The following is a 15,506-nucleotide window of genomic DNA, read 5'->3' as shown; positions in this document are numbered from 1 at the left end:
AAATAGACTCACCCAGGCCAGAAACCGACTTCTGCACACGGGCCACGAAGTTTCAATCACACTGTACACATGCCCCCACGTGGTATTTTATGGAAGAGCCACACTCAAGGGGCCAAAGAGCCGCATGTGGCTTGCAAGCCGCAGTTTGCCAACCACGGGCATAACGGTATCAATAAGAGTTCTGAAAAATTAACATATATCCGTGCAGTGGAATACTGTCCTGTCATTAAAGAGAATCGAGGAAGATCTCTGTGTGCTCATGTGATGAGCTCTCTAGACTACACACCTGAGAACAGGAAGGTACCAAGCATTAGGCATGACATGATCCCATTTGTGTCATTTTTTACTGTGTGTGTGTGTTTATGAAACAGAGTTAATAACTTACTATATTTATGTCCAATGAGATATTCTTCAGCCATCATAAACATGATTTTGGCAGAATTTTGAATAATTTGGGACATTTTTATAATGTAATGCTAAGTTTAAAAGAAAACCAGGATATAATGTCATGGTTTTCCTCCACCTTTCTTGAGCAGTTTCCTATGTTACTAAATTTTCAAAAAAACAAATTTATTTCTCTGTAATATAACCTTGGGTTGTTTGCAATTTTTTCAACTCATATCTAATGTTGACATAAATATTTTGGACTTAATCTTGTTTTAAGATTTCAGGTTCTTTTCTAAGATAAATGTCTTAGATAATTGCTGGTTCATGGGATGTGACCCTTGATATTTATTTACAAATTTGTAATAGCTTCAATTTTCGTTATTGTGATTGGTTATTAAAAGTAATCATTTAAGCTGACCGGCATGGCTCAGTGATTGAGTGTCGACCTATGAACCAGGAAGTCATGGTTTGATTCCCGGTCAGGGCACATGCCCGGGTTGCAGGCTCAAGCCCCAGTGGGGAGCGTGCAGGAGGCAGCCGATTAATGATTCCCTCTCGTCACTGATGTTTCTCTCTCCCTCCCTCTCCCTTTCCCCTCCTCTCTCAAATCAATTAAAAAATACTTTTAAAAGTAATAATTTATTCAAGAATATTTAAATTTGAGATGAAACAGACCTTAATGCCTACTATGCACCGTGTTCCTAGGAAGGCTCTAGGCACAGCATTACAAACAAGACACGGTTCCTACCTCGCTACTCGAAGTGTGGTCCCAGACCAGCACTTTTACAGGTAGTTAAACTGTGATGTGATTCGGGCTCTGGTAGAATTATGCCCAGGGAACCATGGGACACAGCATGCATTCAGTATAGTTGTGATAATTAACCAAGAACGGGACTCGATCCTATACTTGACTTGGACTCTTCCCCACCCACATCCTAACTAAAGAGCGGTGTTGACTTGATGATGGGAAACTCTCTTACTGCTCCTACCAGAGTTCAAGTATGAACTGCACATGACTGGAGCAAGGAAGCAGAAAAGAAGCCCAGTTTGTGTGTCAGGGTCTAGAGCCATTTATCTATTTCACGGGTTCAGAAGGTGATCAGCCTCCTTCAAGGACACATACATTCATCCTAAATCTGTAACTAAGCTCACCTTCGAGCACCCCATTTCTCCCTGGCTGCTTAGAATAGAAAGATGCCTGTCTGGGCTTCAAAAGTATTTGCCCCAACTTCCAAAAAATACCTCCAAGGAGAAGAGGCAACCAGCCTCCACAAATAGCACTTTCAATTCTCTTAATATTTCTTAGGTCAAAAATTATCATCTAAAACATTCTAATTAGGATGACTAGATGAAATTGCCATTACTTTACCCTTTGTAACCTGTAAAAGTAGCAATGTCATGTGGTTCCAACTGAATTCTTCCTGTTTGTCTGCATGCGTATCCCAAGACTACCCATGTATTAGACCAGGGGTGGGCAAACTTTTTGACTCGAGGGCCACAATGGCTTCTTAAACTGGACCAGAGGGCCGGAACAAAAGCATGGATGGAGTGTTTGTGTGAACTAATATAAATTCAAAGTAAACATCATTACATAAAAGGGTACGGTCTTTTTTTTTTTTAGTTTTATTCATTTCAAACAGGCCGGATCCGGCCCGCGGGCCGTAGTTTGCCCACGGCTGTATTAGACGCACTCAAAACTCCATTCCACACCAAATGATTTCTGCAATATCTGTTCCAGGTACAAAGCAAAGAGAAAAATTAACACAGGTTCATGCTTGGCTGTCACTTCCTATTCAAACCATCAGTAAGGTAAAATCAGAAATCAGTATTTCCCAAATTGGAGAGAAAGAGGTCCCCTGCAAAGACACTTGTAGCTAATGCAGAATTAGGAGTCAGGAGCGAGCCTGGCCAAGCAGACCCATGAACTACCAAACAAACTTTGTAACCTCCACCCAGACAAGGCTGGGGTCCTCCTCTGACGACAAGCATCGTGCTGGGAATGTGTTGTGGATCCAAGATGGTCATTAGTACAAATCTGTGTACCAGAAGAGGGGGAGGGGCGGGAGAGAGGGGAAGCAGGAGCTCAAGCCAGAAATTGATGGAGGACTCTATTTAAACTCATAAAGTAAACGGTAAATTGAGTCACTCGGGAGAGCGTGCTGGTGTGTGAAATGATGCCTCAGGGCTTGCAGAGCTGGCCTGATCCCATGGAAGCATCTAGATTCTCTGGCCAAAGGTAATTCACAGTTGTGAATGCTCTTCCGAGTCTTGCTATTCACGTCTCATCTGCAGCTCAGGCCAGTGTCTCTCAAACTGAGGTGCCTGTGAATCACTTTGGGTCCCGTGAAAAGCAGATTCTGAGAGTCTGCATTTCTAACCGGCAGCCGCGGCTGTGCCTCTGCAGGCCCGGGATCGGACTGGGGGCCGGGGTGTAGTAGAGCGCCCTTCTGGTGGCCCTGGCTGTTTTCTCTAAATCGGCAATCTGATCCTGCGGGTCACAGACTGCGTGAAAACCAGGCGCTCCACCCAGCTCCCTTCAGTGACCTTGCTTGCTCTCTCCTCATGTGACTCTTCCTACCTGTCAAATGGGTGAGCAAATCCATGTTGCGAGTCCACTGGAGGGCAGAATCTTAGACTTTCTGGTAGGAGGGAACTTTGGAGATTGTCTGATCCAACCCTTTCCCCTGCACCCTCCCCCCACCAGTGCCTGAATGCTGGTGCCTGAGGCTCTACCCAGAGAATCTGCAGTTCTGGGACCTGGGAAAACAACCGGTTTTCCCAGGAGAAGGGCCTCGGGCAGCTAACAAACCCATTGCTCAAAGCTATTGCTCAAAGCTACTCCACAAACCTCACCCTGATGAAGGCTTTCTCCTTTGGTTTGAGACAGGAGACAGTTAAGAAACCTGTCCTTTCCAGCTGAAAGGCTTTAGGGGGCTCCCTCCTGTCCTGCCCGCTCCCCATAGCAGGTGACAGCACAGCTCAGGCTTGATTTGTCCCCATCTGGTAAGAGGAGGTGTCAGCTTCAATTACTGTCTTGCAAATTCATTTCGGTCCTTTAATGCAATTCACCAGGGAATTCAGTATTGAGTCCCCAATCTCATCTGTTTTTCCGAAGGCCTGTACCACATTGGCCTTCCTGGTCTCTGTCTGTCTCCTCCGCCCCCTTCTCCCTCCATCCCTGTCACTCTGGAATGCAGGTCACCCTCTGGGTGAGTGTGCTGGGATAAAGCCATCTGTAGTGATCAAGAGAAAGGCACAATAAAGGCAATGTATGAATATGTTTGAGAGATGAAGTGATTAAATAATCATGTTTTTAGCCGAAACCGGTTTGGCTCAGTGGATAGAGCTTCGGCCTGCGGACTGAAGGGTCCCGGGTTCGATTCCGGTCAGGGGCATGTGCCTGGGTTGCGGGCATATCCCCAGTGGGAGATGTGCAGGAGGCAGCTGATCGATGTTTCTCTCTCATCGATGTTTCTAGCTCTCTGTCTCTCTCCCTTCCTCTCTGTAAAAATCAATAAAATATATATATATATATAAAAAGAAAAGCAGCACCAGACAGAATTAAACAGGCAAAGAAGACTTTATTCAAGATTACTGCAATAGTGGAGGGAGATGGAACTCAGCTCTGAATACAACAGGGGCAGCTGGGGGTTACAGCCATAGGGCAGAGCGAGGAGGTCCCTTGATGGAAAGTGACCGGGAAGAGCTCGGTTGGGTATGTGGGGTGGGGGTGTTCTCGCTAAGCTGGGCCCTGTAGGTGTATCTTTGCAACCTCAGGAGCTTCCTGAGTGACATTTGAAACTGGCCCCTGTACACAGAGGGCAAGGCGAGACCAAAGAGAGAGGCGGACCACTCCAGTTGGTAGGTGGCAGTTTTGATGGCAAGGAACGTAGGACATTCGTCTTGGTCAGCCATAAGATGAATAGTTTTCCACACCTACCTGCCCAACTTAAAAGTTTATATAGAGCCTGGCTGGCGTGGCTCTGTGGTTGAACATTGATCTGTGAACCAGGAGGTCATGGTTCGATTCCCGGTCAGGGCATATGCCTAGGCTCAATCCCCAGTGTGGGGTGTGCAGAAGGCAGCCAATGGGTGATTCTCTCTCATCATTGATGTTTCTATCTCTCTCTCCCTCTCCCTTCCTCTCTGAAACCAATAAATACATATATTTTTTAAAAAGTTTATATAGAGGCCTTAACTGTGTTCAGTTACATATGCCATCCAGATGGTTGCAACAACACCTTACTCTCTCAACGGTGAGCCTCCTGGTTACCTTCTCCAGCAGTATGCGAGGATTGCAGGAGAGAATGAGACTTGTTGAGAAGAGGACTCAGGGGCGCCTGACTCCACTTGCTCAAGGAGGGAATCATTGGGGAAGCTCACCAAGTGAAAGGCAGCTTTTAAAATTCACTCTTCTCCAAGGAAACCCATAGTTTCCCAACTGTAAGAACTCATCCTGGCTCTGAGAAATCCTTCCAGACATATTTATGTTCTCATTTCTTTTCCTTTTGTGCTTTCATTTTCTTTGTGAATCCAATTATTTTTATTGTGTTTGATTGGGAAGTCTGTTTTATCTTCTGGTCTTTAGTTCTACTCAGCAAATCGGGGGTGAAATTGACTTTTCAACAATGTCGTTTGAATTGATCGAAGGAAGCACAGTTGTAGTTTAGCCAGGAAGGACCTCATCCAGTGGTCCCATGTCTTGTCATGATGCATTGCTTAGTGGAGCTTAGAGGACAGAAGGAAAAGCAAGGGAATTTGTTTATTTTGTATTTATTTCATATGCATGCCCATTACGGTGGAGGCCCAGTGTAGTCTCCACTCTCTGTAGCCCAGTACTCACCACTGGGCAGTCCCCTTTCCCTTTGTGAAATCAGTTTCCTTGTCTATAAAATGGAGGTGTTTGATCAGGTGAATTCCTTGGTACTTTAAAAAAATTCCATGGTTCTGTTTTTTAAATCAGTCCATCCCTCTCTGGATTGTATTTTCTTATTATAAAATATTCATTTTGAAGGCATTATAAAAGATCAAATATGAGTGATGGTAGATTAATCTGAAAATAAGGCTTAACATAGGACCTACACTATGTCTAAAAAGCTCAGTTTTCCATACATGTTTATCTGTTGTAGTTTAAGATATATTGAATCCAAGATGTGCGCAAAGAATGTTCACAACAGCTTTTTTAGTAAAAGTGGTTGTGGGGTTAGGGACAGATAGAAACAACTTGAAATGTGTTTTAGCAGGAGAAATGGTAATGGCATAAAACACAGTGAAAATCAATGAACTACAAAGGGGACATGTATCAATTATTTTGAGCAAAAATAAAAGGCACGGTATGATACCACTTAAAGTGTAAAAACACGCCGAAACCGGTTTGGCTCAGTGGATAGAGCTTCGGCCTGCGGACTAAAAGGTCCCAGGTTTGATTCCGGTCAAGCGCATGTACCTGGGTTGCGGGCACATCCCCAGTGGGGGATGTGCAGGAGGCAGCTGATCGATGTTTCTCTCTCATCGATGTTTCTAACTCTCTGTCTCTCTCCCTTCCTCTCTGTAAGGAATCAATAAAATATATCTAAAAAAAAAGTGTAAAAACACACAAAACAATACTACTTATTTCTTAGGGTACATACGTACAATAAAGTTTTTTTAAAAATATATTTTATTGATTTTTTACAGAGAGAAAGAGAGAGGGATAGAGAGTTAGAAACATCGATGAGAGAGAAACATTGATCAGCTGCCTCCTGCACACTCCCTACTGGGGATGTGTCCGCAACCAAGGTACATGCCCTTGACCGGAATCGAGCCTGGGACCTTTGAGTCCACAGGTCGACGCTCTACCCACTGAGCCAAACCGGTTAGGGCTACAATAAAGTTTTTTTTAAATGTTTGGTGGAGATAAAACACCAGATTCAGAATAGTGGTTACCTCAAGGGATTGTGAGGGGGTTATGATTTGGTAGGGAAATTCATGGAGCTTCAGCCATATTTGTGAATGCTGGATTCCTTCAACTGAGAGTTATTGTAAAGTCACTGCATTATGCTTTACACTTTTTTTAATGTCTGAAAATATTTTATGACATCCTTATGATAAAGTTGGGAGTGCCATGAAAAGACATGGCACACATTTGTAAACAATAGAAACAGACTCAGCAAGTTGCTATACTTTTTTTGTAATAAAAAGTCTGGCATGCATTTAAAATCTCCTTGTCACCTGCACTGAAATTAAATACACCAAACACAACAAAACAAAAACTTCTAGTGCACACATTGCTAAAGGAACTGCTGGTCAGATACCAGTCTCTTGAAATCACTGATGTATATAACTAGTGGCCTGGTGCACAGATTTGTGCACATCAGGCTCCCTCCTCTCTGGTTCCAGGGTGTGTCTGCTGCTCTCTGCCTTATTTAGCTCCCACAGCAGACGCGACATCTGTTGACCAGTGTTGTCTCGGCTGCTCATTCCCCCCAGGAACTGAGGGCCTTTGGGGTCCCCTCCTCCAAGGCCTCGTACGTGCGTGCGGCAGGGCAGCGGGGGCTCTCGGCAGCTGTGGGTAGATGTGCGTTGCTCTCCAGATGGCCCCAGGTGCGCACGTGTGAAAGAAGATGGCAGGAACACGGTCCCTTCCACGTAGAACTTCTTCATAAATAAGGTTTGTTTCTTCTCACTCAGAAGTGGAAGAGGTCATTGTTATACAGAGGTGATAGTACAGGCCCCATAAAGCCAATCCATTTGAAATAAAGATGAAAATATCCTAAGAAATACTGAAAACTACGCTTGATTGGAGCTTTATCTTGTAAAACATCAACTAAGCATCATAAATGTGATCTTCTATCTGGCAAAATTAGATTATAATTTTGCTGTGTGCTAATTCTTAGAACAAGCACTAGGAATTCATATATTTTAAAATAAAATAGTGTGACGTTACCATATTTCTTCTTTCTTTGGCTTTCAAGGTATCTATTCATTTGTCCAACAAATATCTGTTGTGTACTTGCCCTGCGCCAGGCACTGTTCCAGGTGGGGTTGTTTGTTTTTTGGTTTTTTTTGGTTTTTTTGGGGGGGGGGGTAGGTGAAAATAATTCCTGCCCGCAGACCTTATATTCCAGTGGGGTGATTGACGTATCATAAAATATTAGGGAAAAGCAGAGTATGCTAGGAAGTGACTACTAAGAAGAAAATAGTCCTCTTCTTTAGAGCCCTAAGGGGAAGAGGGCACACAGAGCAGTCACTGATGGGCAAATAAGTGTACGTGATAAAATATGTTGTTTGCAAAGAAAAAGTAAGCGTGAGAGAGGGCAGGGCAGGAATTTGGAGGCTGAGCGGTGAGTGTGGAGGACACAAGCAGGGGAGGGGGGAAGTGCTCCTCTGTGGTTTAATGGGGTCTTCACCTGGGGAGCCAGCCACATGCACTGAGGCTTTGCTCCCCGCAGATGGAGCGTCTTCAGAGCCCTGGGGAGGCTTCCTCCAACTCCTGCGTTTGCCAGGGGTCTGGGCAGGGAAATGGTCCAGCACAGAGAGCGCCGGCCTGTAAACGCAGCATCCCTTAAAGCAGTAGTTCTCAACCTTCTGGCCCTTTAAATACAGTTCTTCATGTTGTGACCCAACCATAAAATTACTTTCGTTGCTACTTCATAACTGTCATGCTGCTAATGTTATGAATCATAATGTAAATATCTGATAAGCAGGATGGTCTTAGGCGACCCCTGTGAAAGGGTCGTTCGACCGCCAAAGGGGTCGCGACCCACAGGTTGAGAACCGCTGCCTTAAAGACTTAGAGCAGGAGGGGAAGGTTGATAGAGCATGTGAGCCTAGGAAGAAAAAAGATGACGAAGAAAGAAAATATAAACTCTCTTCATTTGAAAATGTAAGTGCTTTTTATTTGCGACACCCACCTAACTAAAGGGGTAGTTCCTGTCCCTCATCTTTCCTCCTCTCCCTCCCTTTGAAAATTCGAACTTAGACGCCTTCTTTCATTTGATCAGCACAGAGAGCATTTCCCTCTCTTCTCAAATCTTAGAGGACAGCAGGAGAGCCCCCTTAAGTAGAATTGTCTATTTTAGGATTCCTAAAATACTCATTGCAGAATTCTTACGGCAAGCTTCCCGAGTGTCAGAATAAATTTACACGGCGATATTGCAGTGCTAGAACACGATCCCTCTCCTTCTGAGTCTGTTTATAGCATGCCTGCTTTCTCCGTTGACCCATAATTTACTTGGAATAAGTAAATCTGAAAACACAGTAGTGTTTAATCCATGTTCTTGTTTCAATTTTCTGTCAATTGTACTGTGGTCTGAAATGTGTTGACACTTGAACTGGTGTCTGGTATGTGGTCAGTTTTGTAAATGTTGTCAGAGAGGGTAGGTTCTGAAATCACCAGGGAAGGAGAGAGTCCTATAGTAACTCTATTAAGTTTAGCTTTATACGTGTGTTCAGATTTTCTGCAGTACTACTAATTTTTCAAATGTTCGCCTCCAACAGCGGAGCAAGGAGCGCTGAACTCCTGCGTTGTGCGGCGTATCTGACCGTTGCTCCCTCGGGTGCATTATGAATTTTGATTGTACTTTATTAGACGCATGCTAGTTACGAATTCTTATTTCTTCCTGGTGAATTGAACTGTTTTCATTATCTGGTGACATTCTTTGTCCTAATAAATAACACTTCTTTTCTTAAAGTCTACTTTGTCTCATATCGATATAACTACCCCCAGATTTCTTTTATTTATTACTTTCCCGGCGTATCTTTGTTTGTTTGTTTACTCTCAACGATTCGGTGCTCTGTGTTATAGGTGTGTTTCCTGTAAGCAATAACTAGCTGGGTTTTGTTTTTAATCAGTGACTTTATCTATATTTATTGACCATGAACAGCCGAGGGTGTTTAGGTCATGAATAAAATAACCCTTTCAGGAACGGTTAGCTTTAGCAGTAACTCTCGGGATTCTGCTGCCCGGAGTGGACAGAGCAGAGGCACGCACCGGGCCAGTCGCAGGTCCCCGCTGGGGCTGTCCCGTGTCGCCCCGGCACCCACAGTGCAGTGTCTGTACAGATGATCTGTGGATAGTGCGGACCTGGAGAGAGGTCTGTTCTGTCTTTGCCCAGCAGATGCACAGGCAGCCACAGGGCATGGAGAGAAGGGGTAGAGAATCCATCCTTAATAAAGATTCCTGGTGCCTGTTACACCAAATGATCATTCAGACAGCATATTAAGGGAAAACACATGGCTCCATTCTATTCCTGCAGTGGCTCATACATATTTGATGTGTAGGGATTTCTTATATTCTGTAAAATCACTTTCAAGGCTTTTTTTAAACTGTGCCTGAAGAATAATCTGTTGTCTTAATGCTTTCTTTTAAATTAGGTTTTCATAATTATTTCTACGAAATGACTTTTTTTTTTTTTTTACTCCCACTGTGCCACTGGCCTTTCTGTGTCATTTGTTTTCTAATTCAGCCAGAGGAGATAAAAATATTTAAAATAGTTTCTTAACCAGACGTAGAACTAAAAAATTGCTTGATGCTTCCGGTTAAACCAAAATAGGATAACTGTGCAATTCACCACTGAGAACACAACAGTAATGTGCAGGATAGTAAAACAGAGGCTATGAAGTGTCTGATGGGTGGCAGGTAGTCTGCTGAGGGGTGTGTGTGTGTGTGTGTGTGTGTGTGTGTGTGTGTGTGTGGTCTCCACTTAAATATGAAAATGTAAGGCTCAGAGAGGTTAAGTAGTTGGCCCAAGATCACACAGCCAGTGAAGGGTTGAGCCAAGACTCACCTTCAATCTCTCTGAATCTCTCATGGTGAAAGGAGTGAGTCCTGGAGAGAAACTACTAGAATCCATATCCCAGCTCACCATTTAAAAACTATGTGGCAATGGGCAAGTTATTTTGTTTTTGTTTTTTTATTTTCCAGTTTTATTGGGAAATATTTGTTACACATCACTGTATAAGTTTGAGGTATACAGCATGATGGTTTGATTTACATGTATGGTGAAACGATTACCACAGTAGGTTAGTTAACACCCATCATCTCATATAGATACAATAAAAAGAAAAGAAAAAAACTTCTCCTTGTGATGAGACATCTTAGGGTCTATTCTTATACAACTTCTGTTTTTATACTTATTTTCCAGATTGTTTATTTGAAAAACAATATGATGGCAGTTATGATTTTTAAAATTTTTCTTTCATCTTTTTTAATTTAAATTTTTATTTTTTTTCAATTACAGGTGACATTCAATAATACGTTAGTTTCAGGTATCCAGCATAGTGATTTGGGCAAGTTATTTAATACCCTCTTATGTCTCAGTTTTCTCATCTGTGAATTGGGAGTAACAATATCTACCCTCAGGGTCGTTACGAGGATTTAATGGGATGATGTGAGGAGAAGCCCAAAGTAGAGCCTGGCCATAGAGGAAGCTCAGAAACACTTAGTTATTGTGGTTTTGGGAGACATGTGGGCTTCTCTGAAATCAATGGTTGATATTACTGGTCCAACTCTAGCGTTTCTGTAATGTTACAATCCAGTGGGTCTCACCCTGTTCTTCATGCATCTTACTCACATGCCAGACTGGCTCACTGACTTGCCAGAACTCCCACTGTTGCTGCCACCTAGCTTTCCTCCCGTTGTTATGGCCCAAATTTGATGGCGCCGCCTCCTCCAGAGGGCATTCTCTGATTTTCCCCATGCGAACTTTCCTAGTGCCGGAAGCCGGTCCATCCTTGCTGCTTGACACAGTCGCTGCAGGATAGAAACATCTGCACAGCATATGTTTCAAGGGACCTGGCGTATATAGCATACTGTTCTTAATATGTTTGCTCCCCTTAGCGCTGTGTTTTAACCAAGGTCACCTCTCCGAGAAAGGTTGTTTCCCCAGGTAGGGATTTTTCCCTGAAGTTAGGAAGGGGATGAAACTCCTTAACTAAGTGCCAGGCGGGTAGTTAATCACTTTAACTACAAACAATCATGCTTAAGCTACATAATCTTTACTCCCTGGAATGGAGATAAGAAACGCCCTAACCTTTGTAATAGAAATTGACAGGATTAAAATCAACTGGTATAAATACGGATGTAACAAGACAATAAACAGCAGAACCTCTCTGGAGATCCAGACCAGAACTTGGCTGGAGATCCTGGCTGGAGATCCTGGCTAGGCTGCTGATCAACTGAACACTGTCTCCGTGTCCTTCCTTCTTCGCCGACTCCGTCTACGCCTTTGGGAACCCCTGGACCTGCTGGGGTTGGACCCCGGCATCCTAGCACCTTATGTTTTTCTCAGGATGGCTGTGTGGGGTCATTCCTTCATTCCTGAGCACCTTCTGCATGCCTGGTGCTGTTCTAGTCCCTGGGTCCTCTCTCATGGAAGCTGTATGCTCATCAGGGGAGTGGGAGAGATAAACAAATATCCACACAAAAAAATAGAAAGAAAATACCAGAGAGTTGTAAGTGCTGTGCATATAGTGAAGGTGGCGTAGCTGAGGTGACTGGGAATGGAAGGCATCCTGGGGGCAGTCCCAATAGTCTCCTGGCAGAAGGTGGGAAACCTACTCAGGCTGGACCGTGCGGGGCCCTGGGGCAGTGGTCTCTCCAGCCCCCGAAGTTCCAGTTTCCTGTGTTTGAGTTTAAGCTCCATCACCGACCAGCTGTGTGAGTTTTTAAACGTCAGCCTACTAATCTGTAAAATTGAGATAAATGTTCAATGAATTGCCTAGTTCTCAAGGATCATTTGAGATAATGAACATAAAAGCCTTTTGCAAGCTCTAAAGTGCTATAAAATGTTAAAGTTTCAAATGTATATAGCTTGCATTGCAATTACTAGTCTCTAAACTAGAGCAGGATCAATTACTTTTTCTTCTTTTTATCTGCACACACCTAGCTTAGATCCCGTGTTCTGGAGATTACAAGGTTGAATTGTACTGCACAGTGAGAGCTTATGAAATGTATCAAAGAGTCTCTGATTGGTGCCTTTGGTGTTATTGTCAGACACATTGCCAGCATTACTGTCTAGTGGCAATGCTTTAAAAACTCTGAAGAAAAAAAATCCAAAACCTAATCTTTTTTTCACCAAATCCGTTGACATGAAGAATAAAGAAGTATTTTTTCCAAGGCTAAAGTAATAAAAGTATTTACACCTCTTGACCTAATAATTCCATTCTCACACAATTTTTTATCTTTTAATCAAGCTCGACATATATACAGAAAAGTGCAGAAGTCACAGGTACAAGCGTGACTTTTCACAAGGTGAACACACATGTAATTAATCCCACTCCTAGAAATGGAGCCAGAAAATACTTCCCAAAAGGAAAAAGCTGTATTTCTGAAGACAGCCACACGGCCTTCCAGGACAAAGCTAAACGTTCAGTGGAGGACTGATGCGGTCAATGTCGGCACATAAATTTTGAACTGTCTACCCAAGTTCATAACACTCCAATGCCCCTGAGGCAGGCAGGTGGGGGAAATCTGAGACGCAGCCTCGTATAAGCTGATAAGGAGGGAAGCAGGTGAGCAAAGGGCAGTAAAACAATGGAGAGTGCAGAGTGCGGGCCCTGCCTCGGGACTTTTACATTAAAATGTTCCAAAATAATAATAAACAGAAGAAAAGAAAACATGATGCTGATCAAACAAAGTATGTCATGGCCAAGTTTTGCCGTAGACCTTTCGTGTGTGACCCTAGCGGGAGACAGAGGAAAATAGAGGCAAAATAAATGCACTAGTTCGGGCAATATGGTGGTAACGGGGCAGCTGACAGCTGCGTATGGCTAGGAGGCAAGTACAGAAAAGTGAGCGCTGGCCTTGCTAGGAACTTGCCCAAATCACCTGAGCCTCAGTTTCTGCTTCTGTAAAATAGGGATTTTAAAAAAACCAACAGCCCTCACACAGCTGCTGTAAAGGCTAAGTGCATAGAAAAGTGCCTGTAATTCGTAGAAGTTTCTTTCTCGTTATTTTATTCTCATTATTATCCTTTCTCTGGTTTCATATTCCACCGTCCTGCTCCCCCTATTTCCTGACCCCAGCCACACTGGCTTCTCCATGTTTCCCTGACACATTTTAGCCTCAGGTCCCAGGTCTGTCTCCCCCTAGTACTGGCCTCAGCGGACACCTGCTCAGCGAGGATCGCCCTGCCCTCACCTTCCTCCACCCCTCACCCTGCTTTATTCTCCAGTGCACTCAGCACCACCAGCCCTTGCACTGTGAATATATCTTTAAATTCATCTGTTTAGTCTCTACCCTGGGAGACAAGCTCCATGGAGGTAGGGGTTTGCCTCACTTGTTTTATGTCCCGGAGCCTAGAAGGGTCCCCTGAACATGCCAAACATTCAGGAAGTATTTGTGGAATATTGTGAAATGTTCAAGCTGGAGAAACCACATGGTATTTACCACCCCCCCCCCCTTTTTTTCCTCCAAGTCCCAGGGCTACCATGTGATTTGTGTAAGTAATCACTTAAAAGTACATTTCCGCCCCTAGCCGGTTTGGCTCAGTGGATAGAGCATCGGCCTGCGGACTGAAAGGTCCCAGGTTCAATTCCGGCCAAGGGCAATTACCTTGGTTGTGGGCACATCTCTAACAGGAGGTGTGCAGGAGGCAGCTGATTGATGTTTCTCTCTCATGATGTTTCTAACTCTCTATCCTTCTCCTTTCCTCTCTGTGAAAAATCAATAAAATATATTTTAAAAAAAACAAAAACATTTCCTGCCCTGGCTGGTTTGGCTCCGTGGATGAAGCATCGGCCTGCGGACTCAGGGGTCCCGGGTTCGATTCCAGTCAAGGGCATGTGCCTTGGCTGCGGGCACATCCCCAGTGGGGAGTGTGCAGGAGGCAGCTGATCGATGTTTCTCTCTCATCGATGTTTCTGACTCTCTGTCCCTCTCCCTTTCTCTCTGTAAAGAATCAATAAAATATATATTTTTTAAAAGTACATTTCCTGCAGGTGATCTCCCTGGGTAACTCCTCTTTGTCTTCCTCGCTCTGTGGCAGGTCCGCGGTGCAGAAGCTGGGAGCAGCAGTGTTTGAGGAGGTCTACCACTACCTCAAGAGGGCCCGGCGGCAGAGAGCCGGCGAAGCGGAGGTCAGGGCGTCTCTAGAGAAAGTGGTGCCTCGTGCCAGCGACTGTTTTGAAGTCGACCAGCTCCTCTACTTTGAGGAGCAGTTGCTGATCACAATGGGAGAAGGGCCCACACTTCAGAACCATCGCAAACAGCGGCCAAAAGCAAGCAAGTTCCAGGGGACACATTTCTGTGAAAATCCATCTGACACCTAAGCTGGACTCTATCTCGGGAGCTGGGCACATAGCTGGAGCCCCCATCCTTACTTTTCATTCCTGGGCCAAAGGGGGGCAGAGTAGCAGACACACAGGTCTGCCTGTACTCGGAGTCCTGGGCCAGTCAGTGTCATTCCGTCTAAGCTCTGAGATGCCCATATGGATCTGGTTGGGCTTCCTGAACCGCATCCCCACAAGTGTGCCCTCAGGCTTCCACTGGGGTTGGACCCCCCGAGCATGGCCTGGGAGGAGCCCTCTGCTCTTTACCATTTCCACCTGGAGGACAGAGTGCCTCTGCCTGGTCTCTGGGGGCTGTGGCCAGCCTGCCCTTGAGGGTTGTTGGACACTGGCCTCCGACACACTGAGCTGCTGCCCAGGAGTCAGACACGCCTGGCTCAGGGGACCTGTTTTGGGTCCACTTTTGTCCTTCCATAGGCTAACAAGCAAGAAGTGCCCAGGTATGGGGACCTGGTAAAAAACCCAAAAGTGATTCTCTCCTCTGATTTATTCCCCAGACTCACCCATGGAGTACTGAAGACTCTTATTCCTAATAAGTAGATTTTCCATTCAAATAAAATAAGTCATCTATTTTAGCTTTCCTTTATCTAGAAGTATCTTGTTGAATGTAATATAGCTACTAATGATAATTATTACTTAGATCAGGCAACGTTTGGTTTATTGGGAGCCCATTATATACCAGTCCAGTGCTTACTACTATAAGGACCTATTGGATGAGAGAGAGAGAGAGAGAGAGAGAGAGAGAGAGAGAGAGAGGGAGAGAGAGAGAGAGACATTATTGCATTTTACAGTTGAGGATACTGGAGTTGGGTAACCTGCTTCGAGAAGCTGAGCTGGGATTGCACCCTAGT

The 15,506-nt window shown here is 44.5% G+C and overlaps 1 protein-coding gene across 1 annotated transcript in view; it reads left to right on the top strand.

The window, feature by feature from the left end:
* The window catches only part of NEK11 (NIMA related kinase 11), a gene marked incomplete at its 5' end in the record, with an annotated part of 156,372 nt that extends 141,128 nt beyond the window's left edge, over positions 1-15,244 (top strand). Inside the window, one exon of the mRNA XM_081106198.1 lies at positions 14,355-15,244. Within this exon, the coding sequence (XP_080962324.1) occupies positions 14,355-14,637 (283 nt within the window). The 3' untranslated portion in view covers positions 14,638-15,244. The remainder of the gene's footprint in view (positions 1-14,354) is intronic.
* Positions 15,245-15,506: the final 262 nt, after the last annotated feature.

The sequence above is a fragment of the Myotis nattereri genome (genome assembly GCF_964212035.1).
Source record: "Myotis nattereri genome assembly, chromosome: 14".
Lineage (NCBI taxonomy): Eukaryota > Metazoa > Chordata > Mammalia > Chiroptera > Vespertilionidae > Myotis > Myotis nattereri.
This window is presented reverse-complemented; position numbering and strand designations above follow the sequence as displayed.